We start from the raw sequence: 24,481 nt of genomic DNA on the forward strand, positions 1-24,481 counted from the left end.
CACTGCTAAACATGGAGCTTCTGTACGACCCAGCAATCCCACTCCTAGGTATCTACCCTAAAGACACAAAAAACTCATTCAAAAAGATACCTGCACCCCCATGTTTAATGCTGCTTTACTCACAATTGGAAAGACAGGAAACAGTACAAATGCCCAAAAATGGATGACTGGATTAAAAAGATGTGGTATACATAAACAATGGAATATTACTCAGCAACCATAAAAAAAGAAACACATGTCTTTTGCAGCAACATGGATGGATGGAGCTGGAAAAGATCATGCTTAGTGAAATAAGCCAGAAAGAAAAGGAAGAATATCGGGTGGTTTCTCTCATAGCAGGAATATAATGGAACAGGCGAGAAAATAATGATAATGATGAATATATATATACCAGGGACATTTTTGTGGGGGTAGAATGGGGAATAGGATCAAAACAGTGGGGGGAGGGAAATGCACTGGATTATGGTGATGGCCCATAGGTGACTTGGTGATGGGAAACCCAAGGGGATTACAACTGCGATGGAAAAATACACAAAAATATGTAAAAATGAAGTATTATAAAAGTAAAAAAAAAAAAAATCTGCTTACTAGGCAACTTCCAAATCACATTTCTTATATGTAACCTATGTCTAGGGAATATGAAATAAAACATAGTGAAGCCAAATTCTAACAAGAATGTAGAAAAAGTGCCTCAAGAAAATCAACAGAATATTTAACTTGAATGAAAAAAAAAGAAAAATGAATAAACTCTTTGAGAACTGTGGGACACCCTTGGGAAGTAGATACACAAATATGAGGCATCCCAGCAGAAAAGGAAAAAAATAAGACAGAAAGTATATTTAATGTAATGACAGAGAAGTGCTGAGTATTGAGGGCAGAGAAACTATTCTCCATGATACCACAATCATGTCACGACGTCAATATGCATTTGTAAAGTCCATAAAAGGTATAAAACAAAAAGTAAACTATTGACTTTGAGTGATAAGACTGCTATCCATGCTTTTCACTCAGTTTTTGTTAGAATTCTAAAACAGCCCTAAAAAATAAAGTTTACTAATTTAAAAAAAAAAGTTCCCTAGAAAATATTACTCATTGTGTATAATTAGAAAGCAACAAACTTATGCCACCCATATTGAAACTACTCAGATCTAAGCATGGAGCCTCTCTGGCACATGAAACCAAATCATGAATGTTGCCATTAAATATTTATTTTAATTCTGGACTCAGAGTCACAGCTAATAAACAAGAATAGGAAGGAGAAATTGGGAAACAAACTGAATGCAGCTGCTGACCTAAAAGTTTCACAACTGTATGTAAAGGGATCCCTTATTTACTTCATCTGAAAAAAACCAAGCTACATGGAATACAGTCAAACAACCTACCTTTACTTCTTAATACATGCAGTGTTATGCTACCGTGTATATTTTATGTTATTTTTAAAATTTCTAAGGAGATGTACAAGTCTGGTTTATTGTTGGATTCTGTTATATTAAATATTGTAATAATGACATTTACATATATATCTCTGTAGATTAAAAGACTACAAAATTTATTTGTATTACTGCATATATAAGGATATATACAATTAAACTGGTTAGGAAAAGAACGAGTCTTAAGACAAAAACAACACAATAAACTTTTTAATATGTTTAGTTTTCTTTATTTCCCTTAAATGAACTTGTAAAATTACTCTAACAAACACTAATGTTATTACTGGCCACACTACATACCCCATGTAAAAGCCTTTAGCCAAATATAAAGAATCACTACTAAGCCACAACAGTTAAAACTTATTAATGTTAGTAAATTTAAATATGCGTCGACAAATGAAAAGGAAAAATGAAAAGTATACAAGTTATATTTTGAAATAAAAACCATTTAAATAAAAAAATCATAAGCACCATTAAGGAACATTTAAACTCATAGCTTTGTATATAATATCAACTAATTAAATTCACTAAAAAAAAAGTAAGAAAAATTTTTATTTGTGAAGGGAAACTTAAAGAATGGTGAAACACATTGCATATATTCTGTGTATTATGCACATATACCTCAAACAAGAAGATGTACAGGTGGGGGAAAAAGTATGCTATGTACATATAGTGAATTACTATTCACTGGAAAAAAGAAAGAACCTATCAAAGCATGAGCCATAAAAATAAGTGCAGTTATCTCTTAAATGGCTACATACTATAAAATTCTTACTATGTGACATTCTGTAAAAAACAAAACTATGGAATAAATAATAACACTATTGGTGTTTCAAAGGTTGAGAGAGAAAGGAATGAACAGGTAGAATAGAGAATTTCTCGAGCAATGAAACTATTCTGTATAGTATTATTGATGTAAAGGTACATACATGCCAGGACATATTTGTCAAAACCCACAAAATGTACAACACCAAGATTGTACAAGATTTAGTTAATCTTAATGCAAAAATGAACTCAGAAGTTAGCGAGGAAAACAAGTATTTAAAGAAATGAATTCCAAGATAACATATATCATTAAGATATACAGCTAGTTTGCTAAGAACAAAAATAAATAGACATACAAAAGTTAAACTTTTCATAAAAATACAAAGTTGAGAGTTCCATAAATGGCAAATAAAGACCAAAATTACTAAAGAATAGAAAACTTGATTTTTCAAAACTATTTGCTGGATTTTCACAATGATGACTCTATGACATTCATTACATTATATACAGTGTTTTTAGTATAATGGAAATTATAAACTGAAAAAAAAATGTTTCCAAAGTCAGAAGCACTCTATGATACTATGAAACATACATTAGAACAAAAGGGATTTGACCTAACAGTCAGACAATCAAAATGAATCACAGAGTTTAATCCAAGCAGAGTGCTGTAAGGACATAACTTCTAAACTGTTTCCTTAAATTTAACTTAATTCTCACAACAGTCAGCATATTTCAATAAATCTTTGTCTTCATTAAGTACATCCTGCTGATTAGAAATCACTATAAAATATCTTCCTATCTATCAAAAATGACTAATTAAGATACTAGAAGATTATTAAAAGTACCTTACCATTATACCTTATTTATAAAGATGAAATAAAGGGGGGAAAGATAGGTCTTTTCATCAATTGTAACTAACATAATCAGTTTTGCAGAGTAAGATAAAAATTGCACACTCTTCTACCCCATGAACCAATCGGGAAAATAACGGGACAGAGTCTAAGTTTATGAAGACTATGTCAGCTCTAAAAATAAAAGAGAAAAGTTACCTATTATTTACAAATGAAGTATGTTCAAAATGAAGTTGAGTACCACCAGTGGACATAGCCAATTACTATAAAGACTGGTAATAAATGAATTCAGAATTCAGTCTCTTCACATACAGGACTATAGATTCATCCTTGGCTAATGGGGGGAAATTTTTAATAGAAAAGTAGTTAATGAATGAAAAAAATGATAATTAGAAAACCACCAATTGGCAGCTTTCAGTGTAACAAAACTGATAAATAAAAAGTTGATTCAAAAACATCAAAATAAAACTCCAACTTATATACTGATCTCAACAACAAAAAAAATCGACCTGTAACTTATAAATATGATTTCATTTATCCACATGATCAAACACAGTATCACAAATTAGAAGACAAACTAATGTTTCCTCATAGAATGAAATGGCTTACATAGCCATCCTATTGGTTTTTTTTTAAAATCACCTAGATTTATTTAATGACTTCTTTAGGAAATAAATAATAAATTATTATTATTATTATGAAAAAATGACTGTCACATTTTGGATAAGATAACTGGTCTCAAGAGTATAATGTGCCTAGAGTTGGTAAAGAAAATATACTTCACAGGAATAGATATATAGTCTTGAATATTGAGATTCTGGCTTAATTGTAATACAGAAATTAAAGTCACTCCATAGCACTGTTTACCTCCGGCTACTATACAATCACCACTTCATTGAGTCAACACTAATGCAAGGATTTCACTTTTTTTTTTACATATATATTCCTTCAATTAATCACTTACCTAATTATATGCACTTCTAAAATAGTCTGACAGGTAAGTCATATACCATATTTACTATTTCCATTACCTTCTTCACTACAACTTTCATCACAAGGGATAACTTATGATGTAACAGATTCTCTCCCCACCCCCCCAAAAAAGACATACCACTTGTATTAAAGGCCATACAGCACACTGGCTTCTCATGAGCAGGGAAGTGAGCCACGATACCACAACTGTCAGAATCCTCACTCACAAGAACCTTTAAAAAAACAAAGAAGGCAAATGGAAGTTACCATTTTCTCATCAATTACTGAGTGTTAAGATAAACAACTACACAAAAATATGAGTGATCAAATAACATGCTTCCTCCATATTGGGCGATATTCTTATACATAAAAAGTGAAAATGCCACTTTAGAAAGGATTTAGTCCCACAACAGATCAAACCATAAGCTCTAAACAGTTGACTGTAGGTGACAGAAGTGTAGCTTCAGAAAAAAGTTTTGTCAGTACTGCTTAGGCTGCTCTGAGTCTTTTGTGTTTCTATACAGATTTCAGTAATGTCGGTTCTATTTCTTTGAAGACCTCCATTGAATCTCTGACAGGGATTGCAGTGCAATCTGTATACTCCTTTGGGTAAGAAGGCCATTTTAACAATGTTAATCCTCTCAAATCAGGAGCAGGGGCTATCTTTTCATTTCTTTGTGTTGTCACTTCTTTCCAAAATGCCAAAGGTTACACTGGGCAGGTCCTTTATTTCTTTCATTAAGTTTATTCCTATGCATTTAAAACTCTGATAATAATAAATGGTAGAATTGTCTATATTTCTCTTCCAGTTCAGTAATACATTAGGGAATACAGTTGATTCTTATACACTGATTTTGTAACCTGTCACTTTATTGATTTATTGTTTCTAATTGCTTTTTAATGACTTTTGGGTTTTTTATGTGTATCATCATGATACCTGCAAATAGTGACAGTGACAGTCTTACTTTTGTCCCAGGTTCTCTCATTCGTTTTGGGAATAAATGCTCACAGAGTGGTATTAGTCTTTTTCTTAAAACAAATTAAGTCATGAATATGAATTTTAGAAAATTTGTATATAATTTTATGTGAATAGTTAGGCTTTGCAGATCTTTCTATATTAAACTCACTCTTAAAATTTCCCCTTTTCTTTTATAGATTATAAGCATAGACTTCTCCTAACATAATTAGTATTGAGTGAACTATTTGATGGTACTAATAAAGACAGAAGCCATCAAATAAAAAAAAAGCATTTTAATCTTGGTACATAGCAAAACTTAAAACCACCACATAGGATTCTTTGAATATTCTCCTTATGAACTTCATAAATATAATAATCAGATACTTTTTAAAAGAGTTTCTACATTGCAATATCTCTGTGCTTAAAAACATCAAATCATGAATCCTAGAGATAGTAACCTAAGCAGGTTGAACCCTAAATGTGTGGTAACCACTCAACTAGATTTAAAAAAGGCAAAAGACTTCAATTGAAGGACAGTTGATTGACTTCATCATATTAAAAAAAAGGTCTCATATTATTACTAGAAAGAACACCTTCTCAGGCAAGAAATACCTCAAGTTTACATCATTGTGGAACATACTGCTTTGATCAGAAATTTGCCACATTACTAACTTCTGTCTTATAAATGTGTGAAGTCAAATTAAACCACTTAACTTATACCAGTCACAAAATGCCTTTAAATGAAACATGAAAGAAACACAGATAAAAATGGGCACTCAATCAAATCCATTCTTCCTTAATACAATTACCATACAACATTCCCATCACTACAAAATCAAACAAATCAACATCAGAAAGATGGCCAAATTTTACATACCACAACTGTAATCACGAAAATATTTTTATTAAAGTCTCAATGAACTAGAACTGCAAAGTGAAACTCATGTCAGCTTTAGTTCATTAGGTGTATATATAAAAGGGAAAAAATTAGAGGTCAGGTCAAATATCAGTGGAAGACTGCTAAAAGTGATATACCCATGACATTAACCATTGTAGTCTTGTTAATACAACCCAGCATAACCTAAAAATGGTCCTGTAGCCCAACTGAACTATTTATTGGAGACAAATATGTCTTCTTGACAAAAAACAGATTCACGTTAATTAAAAAAAAAGGGCAGTATTATACCAAGGAAATCTTGTTACTTCAAAAATATTCATAACCCTTTCAATTTGTTGACTGTCAATTTGTTTCCTTTATATAAAAGAATTTTTAAATTAAGTTAAAATTCTACAATATTTTACAAATGGAAAGGAAAAGAGATTATGCTCCCAAGAAACAATACAAAATAAAATTTTTCATGTTGGAAAGCAACTTAAACTTTTTAGCTTTAAAGCTAATTTCTATGGTTCTTACTACCTAGTAATCATCTTTACTTGATTCAAGAGGTCAGAAGACATTTATCAATTTTGTGGAGGACAAGTACTTACAGTCAACCAAAAAATATGCTGACACTTTATTAAAAGAGTTTTAAATAAAAACTCAAACCTATAACATATCTGGTTAACAAAATTAAAGCAAGCAGTATTAGTATTCAGGTTTCAGAAAAAACACAACTACAAATTAAATAAATTTGATATCATTGATTTCAATAATATTTCTGGCTTTTCTTATAAAAAGGCCACATAATTTTTGAGCGACCATGTGACCACAATATTGTAGGAATAAGTACATGAATATGGTCAAATGCAATCTTTCATCAAGATGTAGACACACGTTAACTAGAGCAAATTTTTCTCAAAACAAAAGCAGGCTCTCCCTAGTGGCTCAGGGGGTTAAAGTACAACACTGAGAAGCTAAAGCCACTTCCGCAAGAGTTAGATCCCCGCCTGGGAGCTGACCCACATGGCGTGGCAGACCTCTCCTGACCCACCCACTGCTTCCCTCAGCAGTGTACTTCGTCAATCTGCCTGTTCTGCTCCCCACTCTGTGTCTGGTGAATCCTCTCACTGCCCCTGCACCTCTGGACTGTACCCCAGCTCTGTGTGTGCTTAAATAAATAGATCTTTAAAAACAACAACAACAACAACAACAACAAAAAGCATTTATTGGCTCGTACATGGTTTCTAACCATTAATCCTGAAAACAAATATACACTCTGTATCTCTACCATCTGAGTATTCACTTTTAGACTACATTTCAATAGCAATTATCACAAACTCTTAAAATTTTTAAGTGAAATTTAAATATGTAAAAACTGAAGGCTAAAATACAAAAGAAAATTGTATTTCTGAATGCTTAATGGGGAGCAAACCTGATGATTTCTTACCAGAAGGTTTAAGTGCAAACTCTATGTATTCTTCTACCTTTATAATGACTCCTGCTGTTTCTGCACATATCTTTTATTAATTTATCTTTTTTATCTAAATATGTAAGTTTTCATAAGAAACGACTCAATACCAATTGCAGTTAAGCCAGCCTATGTAGAAAATGCACATTATGTGAACACCAAGTTCTTACCTGGCCTTCTCCAACTGTTTCAGTATCAATAACTGTGATGATGCCTGGGACCAAAGGACTCCGCCTTGAATTACTGTGGACAGCAACATCATCTTCTGTCATACCTGAGGGTAGCGTGCCTGTCAACTGAGTCACCACTTTCCCAACCATTGTCAGGCCAGTTTTCAATGTCTATAAGAGAAAGGTAAAATGTGGCTTTACGCAAAGATATACACCCTATCATTTTTCTTTATCTTCTTACAAGTCTACAGAGTAGGGAACTGTCACAGAAATTTTGCCTGATCTTAAATTTTACTTAGAAATTAGTATTCTGAGAGAACGATAACAGCATAGTACCCAAAATCTGCATGTTAGGAATAAAGTCGTAGGTAATAACTAAAGAGCTTGGTTTCACATAGGGTATAGTTACATTTTTACACAAGATATTTTTCCTAGCCACTTGTTAATGGATATATCATAAAATATGTGAACTGGTAAGAAATAGGAAATATGTGATTTATTTCAAATATTACAACTCTAATTTAAGAACTATTTTTTTGTGGAAACAGACTGACTGAATCACTATGTGTAAAAGAGTATACTTCCAGTACTACCTATAATGTGAAGCTATATAATACTGTTTACCAAGATTTGGCATATGGACAATCGTCTCCATCTGTGACACTAAAGCTAGGAGGGTTCTTTTAACTGACAAAACAAATGCAATGCTTCTAAAATACTATTTCAATTAAAGACAATGTAAGATGTCTTAGTCTTATTTCAGTCAAAGGAAACATAAAACTAACCCATGTATTTTTTTTCCTTTATGCAAATCTCATTATCTGATTATTCTTATCTGCATTAGCAACCATTGCTAAAGTCGCAGTGGTTTTTGTCTTGTTTTATTTGGCTCATAAATGTAGAAGAAAAGTTAATGGCATCAAAATAAGTCTAGATTACGTGGAGATACCAAATATTTTATATGACATAACAGACACACATTCGGAAAAATGCTTTTTTGCAGTTCTCATGTTGTAAGGAAATTTTTTATTAAGATACTTCAAATTAGTCTTACTACGGTGACTAGATCTAAAATAATAATAAAAAATAGTCATCTATAATGTGTTGTACACTATACCTGACTTATAAAATATATATTCTTATATACATGATACGTAAAGTAATCATTTACAAATGGTAGAAAAAGAAAGCTGTTTCTAAGGCCTAAGTGTGATTTCAGTAACAAAGGAATTTTTAAAAGGAAAAGTACTTTCCAAAGTAGTTTTTCATAAACACAGTGTATAACACCAATAATAAGTAAAACAGCAGCTCAAACTGCTACCCAATGACAGGTCCAGAATTCAAAACTGGGAGTGTCTGTCTCATTTCAGTATAGACTTCTGAGCTAATCATATTACTACATGTGATCTCACACTTCATGAGTTCAGAACGTACTGTAGGGGGAAAAGAAGGAAAACTTTAATAATGCATCCTAATAAATACTTAAATGAATGACCAGCAAGGCCATTTGAAGAATTCATGCAAAAAGACATAACTTACAGCCTACTGAATCCAAGAAAAAGCCACAATCAATTATAACTGTTTTGTTTAGTACTAAAAACTCAAACTGCAGTGATTATAAAACACATTAGTGTTCCTCAATTAGCTGCAAAAACATTTGTTTCAATAATTCACAAGAAAAGACTTACACAAAGTTCGTTAGAGTGTTGTCAAGAAAGCCTATGAAGGACCAACAAAATCAGGCGCCACAGTGTATTGATGTCAAAAGCTGGCCAGGAAGTCTGATTAACCTCTGAGATGCCTCAGCTGATGTACTTACTCCATTAATGTTAATGGACATGCTCCCACTTAAAGGAACTATCCCTTTATCAAACCAATGCCTTTCATGTTTAAAGTCTCTGGTTGTACAACCCCCCCTTTCCCCCCAATTTGCCCTTGAGCAGCTTCATGCTTTTATACTAATGAATAGAAATCAAACAAGGGGCACTCAGAAAGTAGGAAGCAATGTACCAAAGCAGAACACAAGATACAGGAAAAAGTTAATATAAGGAAAAAAAAAAAAAACTGTGGTTGGAGGAAAGGTGTAGAAGGAGATGAGTAAGTGTATTTCATATTCAAAGTCTCATATGACAGAAAGTTATTGATATTTCTCAGAAAAAAACTTATGAATATTAGTGGAGTCATCTATTATTGAGAAAAGATGTAAACCCAAAATGTAATATTAATCAAAGGTGCACTTTGTAAAGTGCAAGACAATAACATCTATTACTGCTAATTAACTTTGAAAATAAGGTCTAATGCAGGGGGCAAGGAGGACGGTGGAACGTTTTCTGTATCAACAAATTTCTAAGGGAAATTTTTGTTCATACTTGAAAATTCAACACATCAATGAATACCAGAGTTCAGAATTATTAAGAGCTATTTAATATTTTCACATAAAATCTTCAGATATCTCAGAGTAATTAGTCTTTTCACAATATTTTTGTACAAAGGGAATATAGATTACTTAATGATTTTCTCAAATACATCCTAAAAGAAATGAAAATTAAGCAAAAATTAGAGATTTAAAAAATCTAATTTGGCTAAACACTTATGAAAGCGGACCATTGCTTACAACCTGAGGTATTTAAATATATAAATTCATTCCCAATTAATCTTTACACCAGCATTCACTGAACTAAACTCTAAGAGAAAGGTTTGAGAGAACCCACCACAACCAACATGTCAGATGACCACGGTACTTATTCTGTTTGGTTACAGACAGATTTTCCAAAGGGTCCCTAGTCATCTTTAACCTTTCTCAGGCCCTATCAGTTGTCCTCCCTACCCATTAGTGCTAATGGTGCTGCTCTCACAAAAGCTGTTAGTTGTCATTAAGAAGTTATCAGATAACACAAGGAAACAAGGGATTTTTATTAAATCAATTTACCACAGTAGGGTGAAGACATATTAAAGGGGAAAATCAAATGGGACAGTTAATAGGATATATAGAAAATACGGACCAAGATTTTAGAAATGTAACAAAATAATCCAATTTGAGGAATTTAATATTAAAGTTACATTTATCAGAGAGCATCACCACTGTATTGTCACTGTGAGACTTTTTTCTTAGTAAACTGTTACATATTTTTACACAGAAAAGTGTAGGAATAGTAAATGTACAATTGGTGAATTTTTACCTATAAATACACTAATATTAAATGCATATAATGCACAGTGTAGTGCTGCCAATGATCAAACAACATATTTCAAATTGTACTACATAGTTTTCAGTCATTTTGCTGTGCTAACTGGAATTCTTTTATATCTCAAAATACTAATTTGCCAAAAAAGGTTCTGGATATAGCAGGAGAAAAAACAAATTCAGTGGAGGAAAATAATCCCAATTCTCTGAAATTTCCTATCTACATTTCCATAAAATGGCCTTCTAGTAGGATATTAGGAAAATAACTTGACAGTGCACTAAAGGAAATCTCAAAGTATTCATGCTCTTAGGAGTCCCATAACACACAAATAAACATTGTATAAATAGAAGAATTAAAAATACCTCACAAGTAAGTGTAAACTGAGTGAGGGGACAATATATAATTTCATGGAACATGTCAAAACTATCCAAAAAAAGAAGATGACTTTTACTATAAATTTACAAGAAGAACACAAATCAGCATTAACATCAGACAAAGAGAAAAAATTAAATACTAATCACTTCATTCAAGTACTAATGGTAGAACTGTACCTGGTGCCAGAGATAACAATGAATTTTAATCAATACTAATGCCACTGGTGACCTGTATCTATCAGAAACTGACTGGATTAAGGTGGTGTCTTCAAAGCAATTTCTTAGTCATTTAAATGAGAAAAACATGAGTTATTTCACAGAGCTCACAACAGAGGGGTGTAGAATAATAGGGCATAAAAGTTGTTCTTTCCAAAGTATGTTTAGTATAAACTCATTGTAGCATGTCCAATTTTAGCTAACAGTTAAACAGTTACTGCATGAAACAGATCACTTTCATTTTAGTTAGACAAACTAGCAACACAGTTATAGTAAGGAATAGCTGGGATTTCACCTCTACTCCATAACTTACAATTAATGAGAATGATAAAAATGAGATGTCCTGTTGAAAGTGTCTAACACAGGTAAATAAAAATAAAAAATCTAATACTTGAGAACCATATCTCATTGGCATAGTCTATGGATCTATTATAACTCACTGAATAACAGTTATGTTGCTTAATTACCTATCTCAAGTTTCTCTTCTTTCAAACAACTACCTTAGATTTTGCATATACCGTGCAAAAAACATAAATAATTTTTATGAAGATTCTGGAAATGAAAATATATAGTAATCTTTTCAAAATATTTTAGACTCCCTTTTGAATAAAAAATCTGTAATTTTTTCACATCAAAGCAAATCTGTAATTTTTTCACATCAAAGCAAACACTTATCTTCTAAGTGTTTGTGATCAATCTTTAAGTATTTCTATATTTGCTTTACATAAAACAGTGTGACCTTTGAGTCCCTCCCTGTGGTTAACTTTAAACTGTTGTTCTTTTTTACATAGTTGTGCTTTCTATTACATGCTGTCATTCAGATTCACTATGTCATCCCTATTATTGGAATTGTTTTGTTGTATACTTCACAATTCAAAAGGACAGTGATTATACGAATACCTTATAATCAGCATAAAGTTTGTGAGACAGCATCAAAATTAAACCCCAAACACAAACAAAAAGAAGTCACTTGACTAATATGCAGGAGCAGCCCTGTGACATTAAAGGATCTTGAAATGTGCCAGGGGGTTCAAGTTTCTTCAGGGATACTGTTTTCATGTCAGGAAAATTCGTAAATGTTCAGAGATGCAGAGGGGTGTGGGCGTAGGCAGAATGCCACAAATCACATAAGATTCCAGAAGTCATTTCTTCAAGCAAGTAAAAATTCTTTCAAAAGTGGTATTAATTAAATAACACTTTTATCTACCTAACAGCCTTAAATATTTAAACTGGATAAAAACCATCAAATATAATAATTATAAATGAAAAATAATGTATTATTTATGAGACTAAAACCTGAACTAGTCCCCAATTCTCATGAGTAACAAAACAATTCTGACATCCTTCTTAAGTTTATTTCACATTTGTGAATGAAAATGAAGGGAAAAAATCTTAATACAAATCAGGAGAAAAACTTGATCGTTACTCCGGATAATCACAACTTCTGAGATACTCACTTTAGCAGCACTAATGACTGTGGCAGTATAAGATTGAATGTTGTCTCCACAGGCTCCACCACGGGACTGATGACATCGAATCAACTGGAAAAAAGAGAGAGAAACCAGAGTCATTTCTGTTAAACTGTTTAACTCTGTAGGCTATTAGGACAGAGCTTATTTACCATGCATAATGATGGTAGCGGGTGGGAATGTGGGAATGTTTGCATGAGTGTACTTCAGACAAACAGCTAAAAGCCCTGCTGAGACACATTTACCCCTTTTTATAATCAAATGGTGCCTTTCAGTCAATTTCATGCTCAAATACCATTTTTAATTATAAGATGAGAAGACTTTAAAAATTCATAAACTCTGAAGTAGTAGGATTTGGGATCTGGCAGCTGTTTCACAAATAAATATGAGATATAATCAAAGGACTTAGTGATTTCCTAACATTAAATTTTTAACATGTTAGCAAATTGGAGGTTTTATCATCTTAATTCTCCCATGAAAACTGTTAAAAGACATTTTTAAAAGACAAAAGAATTTGTTACATTTCCATTTCTGATCTCATCAGTGGAAAAGTGGCATAAATTATGCATAAATCAACTATGACACAAATAGCAACTGTCCACTTCAGAGGACTTTCCTAGATTTACCATTAGAATGAAAAAAATATGTTCTTATTCATGGCTGGATAAATATATCAACTTGCCAGTTTTCAAAGTGAATCAATAGTTGACACACAATAATGTGCTAAGCAGTAAACCAGAACGAAATTCTCCACTGCTACCACATTACCAGAATGTAGCTAAATAAAAATATTAGTCATATGTTGACATTAAAATACATTTTAAATAAAATAACGATATTAGAGTACTAGAACAGGTGCATCATAAGAAGACTATGGAATTAAGAAGAAAGCAACTCTTATAAAACTTTTTATAAAACACTAAATTTAATGTAAATGTCATCTAATTAAAATTGATATCCTTTTGTTCTAAAATGAAAATTTACTAATGTATTCAAAAACGACCCTTCAAGCAATATTAGTCTACTATAATAGAATGTAATATATCTTTTAACATCAGCTGTAAGATGTCAAACTGCTACACTGAATGACAGCTTAAGTAAAGTTCAAGTTAACTGGTAAGGAATTTTGCAAATGACAAGCAACTGGCAGATGTAGTTTCACACAGTGGACATAGGGAGTCTGAAAAGTAATAATTCAGACAAATAAAAAGAAACTCTCAATTATTCATTCATTAATTTACAAATATGCACCAAAAGAATTAACCCTTTGTTTCTTCCTTCCACATGTGCAAGGAAAGGCACTGTCTTGAAAATACTACCAAGGTATTATTACCAAGGAATACTACCAAGTAATTTTTAAAAAAGGGTAAATATGTGAAACTAAGCAACACTATCACCTTTCAATTCAACTAAAACTGAATTATCATTGCCACATAAATGATAACATATATGTACACATCTGATATACAAACACTGAATCATGTTGGATACCTGAAACTAAAGTGCTATTACAATTACAGCGCTGTTAAAAAAAAAGTAACTAAGCCATAAACTGTTCTTAAAACTCAAAATCACTAGAAAATTACATTAATCTCACTTCCTCAAAATTAAAGATAAATCAGTGCTCATTTTGGCATATTCTAAAAATATTCTAAAAATTGGAACAATACAAAGATAGCATGCCCCTGAACAAGGATGACATGCAAACTCATGAAGCTTTCAATATTTTTATGTTCTGGGAAAATACTGATGTAAAGTCAGAGCTCCCACCTTTTCATCTAATAATAATGTTTAACTGTATATCTCAATAGTCTGAATGCTCATAAAACATTGTGCCAAAGATTTATGAAACTAAATGTACAATAAAAGCAAACATGGACTAAAATAAAAAATAACAAATTTCAGGCAACTATTTTGGATTTGAAAAAAGCTTATAAATTTAACATTCAAGTTATCTGATAAAGCATCCATTAAAGTTTATTTTTAAACTATCAGAAAATTTCTGTAGAGCAAATCACTAAATGGCATGATCTAAAAAAACTCTATTAGTGAAAGAATACATGTATCTTTTGGGAAAGAAAGGGAAATTAATATGCAACAAATATTGAAATACATAAGCATATAGATATATGTATATATAACAAATATAAAACAAACCTACACAATTATGTATCAGATGAAAACTTATAACAATGAAATAAGGGGAAGTCATGAAAGACAAAAAAAAAAAAAACAGTGCTAGACAACATATGTTCAGTTTTAGACAAAAACATTTATGGAGAGAACTGTAAGAAAATCCTGAACTCGTTAATCGAACCTGGTTTTTGCACTGGTATGAACAAACAATTCTACAGTTACATTTTGTGTAACAAAATTGAAAATGAAATAAATATACTAAAATCAGGATCTGTGCAAAACAGGGATCCTTAAGTAGGAAAAGAAGGATTAAATGAATGCATTCTATGGAAGTACTAATGGAAGATTTTGATTTCCATATATAGGTATGCAAACATCTACACATGTTTATTTATAAGTGCATGTGTATATACACATATATGTATTTAAACAGAAGTCTGTGTGTGTGTGTGTGTGTGTGTGTAATTTTCATGTTTCAAAACACTGTCAAGTGAAATGTTATAGAAGGAGAAACACCCCAGGTAACAGCAAGCATACATAATCAATAAAGCTTAGTATTATATACCATCAACAACCATAAAAGGAACAAGAAGGATCAAAAGGAGCACATTCCAAGACTGAGGCAGAGAATGTCTAAGATGAACCAGTACATACTGTCAGCTACTAAAAAAATAGTTTGCTCTCTAGATCTGAAGTATACAGCAGGGAAGGCTGAGGGAGCTAAAGAGGGGAGGGAAGAGCACAAAGGACTATGGTGAGTTACTAAGAAATGATTTAAAATTAAAAGTCCATAAAAAAATAGTCATCAATGAGTCCATATTACATATGTAAACATAGAAAGAGAAGGAAAGTTACTGATTACATTAGAAAGTCAAGTACCTACAGGCAAATGTGAAGGGTAAAGTTAGAAAGTCATTATATTAATTAATTCAATACTCACAATAAGTAAAGATTCAAGATTCATGTTAAAATTAAGATAAAATGGGCCCTCTCTGGTGGCTCAACAGGTTAAAGCTCAGCACTGCAAGGAGCGGCAGCCGCTTCAGTTCAAGTTTGATCACCAGCTCCGGAGGTGACCACATGGCTCTGCAAAATCTCCTGACCCACCTGCTGCTCCCCTCAGCAGTGTACTTCATCCATCTGCCTGTTCTGTTCCCGACTCTGTTTCTGGTGAATCCTCTCACCACCTCTGGACTACACCCCAGTTCTGTATGCATAAATAAATACATCTTTTTTAAAGTCTTAAAAAATAAGATAAAATGTTGATGAAAAGTGGGATATATGTATGCTATCTCCAACTTACATATTTACAAGAGGAAAATGTATATAACTGTGCAGTACAGAAACTGGGCTGGATCTTGAGAAAAGTAGCAACATCAAAATAGTAGAAAGAGTATCATGTGCCTCTAGGTGTGAAACTGTGAGAAAGAGCAATACTCAAGTAGCATTTGGCCCAAAAATATATAACATAAGAAAAGATACAAAAAACTCAATATAAAAATCTGTTTTTTGGCCCTCCCTGGTGGCCCATTGGGTTAGGAGGGAGCCCTGGAAGCTGGACGGACCCCTGGAAGCTGGACAGAGCCCTAGAAGCTAGCCGCAGCTGCTTCAGTGCAAGTTCGATCCCTGGCCCAGGAGGTGGCCCACATGGCGTGGCAGACCTCTCCTGATTGGCCCACTGCTCCCCTCAGCAGTGTACTTTGTAGATCTGCCTATTCTTCTACCTACTCTGTCTCTGGTGAATCCTCTCACTGCCTCTGAACCTTCTGACCTGTACCCCAGTTCTGTATGCATAAAAAATAACTTTTCTAAAATTATGTAAGTTGTTTTTTTTTGATGGGAAGCCCACAGGGATTACAACTGAGATAGAAAAAGGCACAAAATGATGTAGAAATAAACTATTATATTATTAAAAATATGTATATATGTAAAATAAAGAGAATGAACCAAAAAAAAATCAATAGGCTATAGATTTAAGAACTGTATTCTTCAAAATAATTGATGATATAAAAGATGAAGAAAAACTATGTAAAGTAGTGCATGGGAAAAATGCAAAGATAAAAGCCAACAAAATGTTAATGCGTTATCCCAGACTGGATCCTGCACAGATAGTGGGGAAGGAGAAGGAGAGAGGGTATAATCAAATGACAAAAAAGGATTTAGTCACTAAATTGGAATATTGGATACAGGTGATAAATTAGATAATGTATGGGTGTTAAGTGTTTAGGGTCAGTGACAGTTACAACTTAACTCTAAAATGGTTCATAGTTCATCTAAATAAAAGCCCATGGGGATTCTTTGTGTTGTCTATACTACATTATTCTTGTAAGTCCTGTGAGATAAAAATACATTTTAAAAGATTTATTAAAAAACAAACTTAGGCCCTCCCTGGTGGTGCAGCGGGTTAAAGCACAGCACTAAGAAGCTAAAGCCACTTCCGCATGAGTTCGATCCCCGCCTGCCCCGGATGTGACCACATGGCGCGGCAGACCTCTCCTGACCCGCCCGCTGCTCCCCTCAGCAGTGTACTTCGTCAGTCGGCCTGTTCTGCTCCCCACTCTCTCTCTGGTGAAGCCTCTCACCGCCCCTGAGCCTCTGGCCTGTACCCGTTCTGTATGCGCAAATAAATCTTTAAAAAAAAAAAAAAAAAACTTAAAGAAGACAGATGTTCTCTTTGTGAAAATGTAAGTCAAAGAGCATTTCCACTTACAGATGTTACTCTAAACATTGATCTTAAGATGAATGGAGATATGAAGACTACTGGCTACACAATAAAAATCCAGAATAAACCAAAACTAAAGCAAACTACTATTCTAGATATACTTTTGCAACACTTAGAGCAGTGCTCTATTTAAATTAATCCCAAAATGTCTTACCTTGTTTTCTGCATAAGCAAGCCAACGACTCCCAAGAGCAATAGGATTCATGTTTGGCCCTGGACAAGGATAGCAGCCTGGAAATATTCAAATGGAAAAAATCAAAAAAACTTTTAGTAATTTTTATGGTGGGGCATATATTTTCATAACATAACAATGTAGTGTTTTTAATTTGTCAAGTATTGCACAAAATACTATTAAATCTTTCCCTCCTCTAATAGTTTCCTTTTGATTTTGACACTGTTTCACTAAAAAGCAAATCTGGGCAGGCAATAACTTTTAGCAAGATTTAGGCATTTTATACAGCTATTCCTATAATAAGAAAGAATGGTGAAAAGGAGACATTTAAAGGTCATAAGTCTACAAGTTCATAAGTCAAACATGAATACTGAGAGAGGAACAAGAAAGGTTGAGGAATTAAAAGCAAAAGAGGGGGCCTCCCTGTGGCACAGGGGTTAAAGACACAGTGTTATCAAGCTATCATCAGTCACTGAAGCACAAGTTTGACCCCAGGACAGGGAGCTAACCCACACTGCAAAGCTTACCTCTCCTATATCACCTGTAGTTCTCCTCAGTAATGTATTTCATTACATCTGCCTGTTCTGTTTCCCATTTCTGTCTCTGGTGAATCCTCTCTTCCTGCCCCCTGCACCTATGGCCTAAACCCAGTTCTTGTATGCATGAATAAGTAAATCTTTTAAAAAAAAAAAAAAACAAAGGGGGGGGAGGGACAAAAGGAGAAAACATACACTTAAAAGGAAATGAAAATATTCAGGGGGTCGGAAGGAGAGACAAAATTTAGATTGGGGTGTGTGGGCCCATGAGAAATTATGCACAAAGGGTACATAAAAGACGCTGAAAAAAAATTACATAATCCTATACATTTTCATTAAGCATTCCTTTTCATATTCTTGCTTTCATCCCAAGAAAATAAGAGGCTAGAAGAAGAATTACTTTGAAGTTCTCTCCTTTCAACAAGAATGCATCATCTATTCCTGAAAATAGACATCACCCATGCATGGAAAGGTCAGTGCCATCTAACTAAATTTTAACCAAGATACGACAAAATTCAGTCAGGTAGGTGATGTATATCATAGCAGAAGGGCACGCCTTTCCTCCTGGCTATTCCAATAATATCTCCAAACTAAGATCATGTACAGTCCCCAGTCATTTGTCAAATATACAAAATAATATCCCATGACATCACAATACTACTTGAAAGGGACTATAGAAAGCAAACTGCAAAGTAACTGCAAAATACAAAAAAAACTAGTCAAAGGAATTCTCATAGTGTATCATTCCACAAGTATCTGGTCAATACTTTAACAAAAAAAATTTTTTTTGAGAAATGTTTATTAGAATATCAAACTGAGTTGACATATTCCATAGTTCTCAATTTGTCATCCAAATTTATATATTCAAAAGACAGGGAATGGCCCTCCCAGGTGGCACAACATGTTAAAGCACAACACTACCAAGCTAGCTGTTGCCACTTCAGCATGAATTTGATCCCTGACCAGGGAGGTGACCCACATGGTGTGACAGACCTCTCCTGTCTCACCTGCTGCTCCCCTCGGCAGTGTACTTCACGAATCTGCCTGTTCTGCTCCCCACTCTGTCTCTGGAGAATTTTCTCACAGCCCCTGCACCTCTGGCCTTTACCCCCATTTGTATACATATTTTTTTTAAAGAAAAAGATCATATTTGATAATAATAACCCTCTTTTTCCATGCAAAAAATACAACAAAATTATATGAAACCCATTTGTTTATTTAACATGTGTCTCCCACTTTAGAGATTTAAGCTCAAGGATTTTGTATTATTCACAGATAAAACTCCACTGACTAGAATATGTGAATATAACTTAATACTTTTGAAAAAAATAACAAATACACCTAGATTATCAAAGCATATTTACATAAGAAAATATGTTGAAATACTCAAAGGTATGCTCAATAGATCTTTTAAAGGCAATTCTAATAAAATTATTTCTAATGTATATATTAAATGTTTCCCATATTGAGAAAACTGAGTAGCAATGGGAAATTGTGAAATGTTGATTATGCTGTATTCAAGCACAGTAGTTTATTACTTAGGAATTATTATTATGTAGTATACACACACACATATATATTCCGTTATATAATTTTCAGTTCAGCTCCTTTAAGTGTCAAATATACTATATTTTCATTTTTAAAGATGATGATAGTGACCCCATGCAAAGGTCCTTATTTCATATTAATAAAAAATGAGTTTTCATATTTTCTTACACAATATGAAAAAAAGTTTTTATTTAAGGGTCTATGTTACTGAATGCATATTTTGAACATATTTTATGGACACAAACAGTACAAAGACCTACAACATGCTAAGAAATATTATACATTATGTATGTATAAAACATATTTCATAATTACACTCCCACTGCACAAACTAATTTTATTTGTTTGAAATGTATATGATAGATAAGTATGTGTATGTATGTATGTATACACATACACATTTCACAGAAATTGTCAGACTTGAAGTTTAAATATGGCTTCTAAGAAATGTTCTCCCCTGTAAAAATGTAATAAAAAAAGAACTAAATAAAACAGAGATACCTGTGAATTTTGCAATTATATCAAATACAGCTAATTTTCACTTCATCATAATGTCTGAATAAGTCTAATCTCCTTTTCAAATAATACAAGATAAAAAGGGAATACGTACTTTACAAATTTCATTTTAGAGTCGATGTTTTTAATAGCTCAGTGGAACTCAAGAATTAACAGTGTAATGGAATGAAAACAAAGTGTTTTTCTGGTTTCCCAAAAAAAAAAAAATTATAGTTAGGATCAGCAGAACATCATCCACTCAGCACTATCACAACTTTATCAGCATGACTCCTTTAAAAATTAACCATTGCCTCCAGCTAAACATTGAAAACAAGTGAAGAAAACAAAACTTGAACTTCCGAAATACCAAGACTAAGCCTATCATGAAAATGTTTGTGAACAAAGTAAAAGAGAACTGAGCATTTTAAAAATCATGTTTCCAAATTTAAGTATGGGTAGATCCAACAAAAACACACTAAATTCAGACTGTTCCAGTACTGACGAAGTCATTAAAAAAGGCACAGGAGATTGATGCAATTTTAAATGGCATCCTCCCAGAATATTTGTCCTAATGGGGATGTGACCTGAACTCATTCTGAAAAACAAAAGCTTTAATTTCTCTCTGTAACAGTTTGCCTTATTTTTCCTGGCAAGCAAAACTCAAAAGATTTCCGAAATTTTGGGGGGGAAAAAAAATGTCTACATGTATGATCAAATGATTTTCAACAAAGATGCCAAGACAAGTTTAATGGGGAAAGAATAGTCTTTTCAACAAATGGTGATGGGGCAAGCAGATATATACAAGCAAAAAAATGAAACTGAACAATAATTACCTTAAACTGTATACAAAAATTAATTTGAAATCTATCAAAGACTTAAATGAAGATGCAAAAGCAGTATTAAATCTTCATACTTTTAAATTACAAGGTGCTTTCTTAGCCATAACACAAAAAATAAAAGTGATAAAGAAAATGTAGATCGACGGACTTCATCTTGGTCAACACAACCATGAAAAATAAAGAGAACCAAAAGAATAGAGGGTGTTATAAAACATTTCTAATAAATGACTAGAATAAAAACAGAACTATTATAACTGAACAACGGATAAAAAACTCAATATGAAAATCTGACAAAGAAGATACACAAATGGTAAATAGCACATGAATAGATTTCCCTAAATAACAGGAAAATGCAAATTAATGCTATTATCAACTACTACTCCTGAAAATCAATAAAAGAGCTACTATCAAAGTCAGTTAATAACATCTGGAAAAAGTTAGAACTCTCATAAATTGCTCCAGGCAATGTAAAATGGTACATTAACTTTGCCTTGAATCAAACAGTTGAAGATATAATCACCATATAATCCAGCAATCAGACATAAGAGATTAAAATACATCTACACAAATACTTACTGTGGTCCCAAAAATCTGAAAATATCTGCTCCCACAAAAATAAAGTCTTTACTAATACTCAAACAAGCATTATTTATAATTTAAAATATAAAGACAAATTAAATGAGTATTACCTGATAATAAAAATGTGGTTATCAATTCAAAGGAGTACTATTTAGTAATAAAAAAGAAATAAGTAATAGTCCATTTTCAGGATAACAATAGCTTGCTTACATTACTGAAGGACATCTTAATTGTTTCAAGTTTTCCTGTATGAACACACTTGCTATAAACAATTTAGTGCTGGTTTTTTAAGTGGATCTAAGTTTTCACCTCCTTTGGACAAACGCCAAGAAGCATGATTGCTGGACAATACAATACATCTAAAGGGTTTTTATGCTTCCATATTTACTTTTATACTTTCTTCTTTTCTTATTAAAGTAACCTTGGTTAACAACATAATATAAGATAACAATGTATCTTAAAATGTATGTTACCACACCAAACCCACCACAAGGCACAAGGCACCTGTGGTCTTCCACTGTTGCCTTCCCGGCATCCTCTCCACAGTTTGCTCTCTACCTTTCTTCCTGCCTCAGTTCCACAGTTAGCTTTTTGGGGTTTGTTATTGTTTTGATTTTGTCTAACCAATTGTTTTGTTTCTCTATATTCAACATATAAATGAAGCCATCAGTATTTGTCTTTCTCTTTCTGGTTTATTTCACTTTAACCATCTTATATTTGACTTATGATCCTTACAACATTCCATGAGATTCGAATTCTCAATTTCGGATTTGCCTTTTTTTTTTTAATGTGTGAAAAACAACTTTAAGGTTCAAAGGATGGGCATTATGTGCAAAGAAAAGTCACAAATTAATTCATACATACATATTCATTGTTCTCTATGTACTGGGAAATGTTTCAAGCTATGAAAACATAATGGTGACCACATCCATCATATACTTATGATGGATATAATACATATATATATATAAATATATATATAGAAAACAAGAACAATAGAGAAGATATGATTTTTAACTTTGAACAGGTTTATATCTCCCTAATAAGTGTTACAAATTTGCTTTCTATACTTAAAATGGAAGATTTTTCCAAACTAAAAACTAGTTTTTAAATTTCAAAAACCCATTAAATTCATTTGTTATTCATCATTAACATAAAAACAAATACCAACACACATGAGTTATAAGGAATCTATTTTCTTCTTCAAAATAAAAACAGAGGCCAAAGGAAAAAGTTACTTACTGTACAATTCTTTGGTCTCTTGGGAGACTTTAAATCTATCTCTCTATTTAAGCACACTGGAAATGACTGCTAATGACATCTATCAGTCTTTGTCTTTTGTTTTGTTAATCGTGTCGGTTTTGGATTTCTACACCAGACATCTGCTCAAGGCCACCTATTCTGCATAGCCAAATACAAAAGTGTCTCCTTTCTCATCTTATTGTCTCTGTTCCTTTTCTAGTTCTCATGGGCTCTCTTTACCTGATCCATCCACCTTTGGGCACAAATTCCCATGACAGTTTCTTGGTGAACACACCTGTCTCTTCTTATTTTACCGTAGCATCTGTAGGCATACATAACCAAGGAAATGTGGTGCTGGTTCTTTAAGAAATAGAAGTCAATCTATGCAGAGAAAGTATGGACACAGACCAGTAGGCAACCATAAATTCTATTCTCACTGAGCCCACCAGCATCCCCATCCCATCCTCATAACCAGTATCCTTTCAGAGTAGCAGACAATAATGACTTAGCAATAGCTTTAAGAGTGAGTTGTAAAAGTTGCTACTGTTATACTAAACTATAGTCGAAAATTCCTACAGGAATGTTTAATCTTTTGCCTGTAATAAATCAACGCCATCTCAATAAGATAAAGAGATAAAAGTGGAGAGACCGAGATAGAGAGAACAAAGCAGGAATAGACAAGAAACTGTAATGTCACAAGGAGAAAATAAGTAAAAACTGAAGCAATACAGCATAAGGTTTGCTCAGATCTATAAGCAAAAATGGGAAAAAATGGGTTTTTAGCTGAAAATGCATACCATAATATTATAGCAGTAAATGACATATACAATAACACAGGACTAGCATGATAATTAAATAAGCATGAAATATTAATGTTATGAATACAATTAGTTTGTAGACTCTAGAAGTAGTATGAACTCAAATACAAAGGATATGATATAAATTAAGTTGGTACATACTTGTAACAAAAAATTTTTTTGTAAAAGTACAGCTATCAAATGCAGCAATTTTCTCCTGTAAGACTACGACCAAGATCCTAAAATTAAAGAAAAGAAAAGGTAAGTATATAATTAATCATTAATAATACATATTTTAAAATACAATTTCTAAAATAAAAAACTTCTTATAATGCTTATTCTAGAAATATTTGCCTTTAAATGTAAATACATGTAACATCCTTAATATAGTCAGGAGACATAACTAGAAGAAAATTGATAGACCTCAAAAATTTATTTTCCTCTAAATAAAATTTCATTTTCATTCATTATAAATCAAATAAATATATCTTAATTAAGAATGTATGAGAACAATAAACTACTGGATATTAACAAAGTATGTTTTTCCAGTCCATGTTCAGTGATGGTCTTAAAGATAAAATGTATATATGTAACTTGTCACATAAAATGATTGCTGAATATCCCAACACAAAAACAAAAAAAGAAGACAGATAACTGTTATTCTGTACAGTGAAGTC

At 32.6% G+C, this 24,481-nt stretch overlaps 1 protein-coding gene across 6 annotated transcripts in view; it reads right to left on the bottom strand.

Moving 5' to 3' along the window:
* Positions 1–24,481, bottom strand: part of BCAS3 (breast carcinoma amplified sequence 3) — a 453,152-nt gene that overhangs the window by 337,180 nt on the left and 91,491 nt on the right. For all 6 annotated transcript variants that reach the window (XM_004684452.1, XM_004684450.1, XM_004684451.1 and 3 more), the window contains exons 9-13: positions 23,967–24,043; positions 17,751–17,827; positions 12,727–12,810; positions 7,495–7,665; positions 4,158–4,251 (exon numbers count right to left, since the gene is read on the bottom strand). In XM_004684452.1, the coding sequence (XP_004684509.1) occupies positions 4,158–4,251; positions 7,495–7,665; positions 12,727–12,810; positions 17,751–17,827; positions 23,967–24,043 (503 nt within the window). The remainder of the gene's footprint in view (positions 1–4,157; positions 4,252–7,494; positions 7,666–12,726; positions 12,811–17,750; positions 17,828–23,966; positions 24,044–24,481) is intronic.

Source organism: Condylura cristata, unplaced genomic scaffold, assembly GCF_000260355.1.
Source record: "Condylura cristata isolate star-nosed mole 26May11 unplaced genomic scaffold, ConCri1.0 scaffold00017, whole genome shotgun sequence".
NCBI classification, from domain to species: domain Eukaryota; kingdom Metazoa; phylum Chordata; class Mammalia; order Eulipotyphla; family Talpidae; genus Condylura; species Condylura cristata.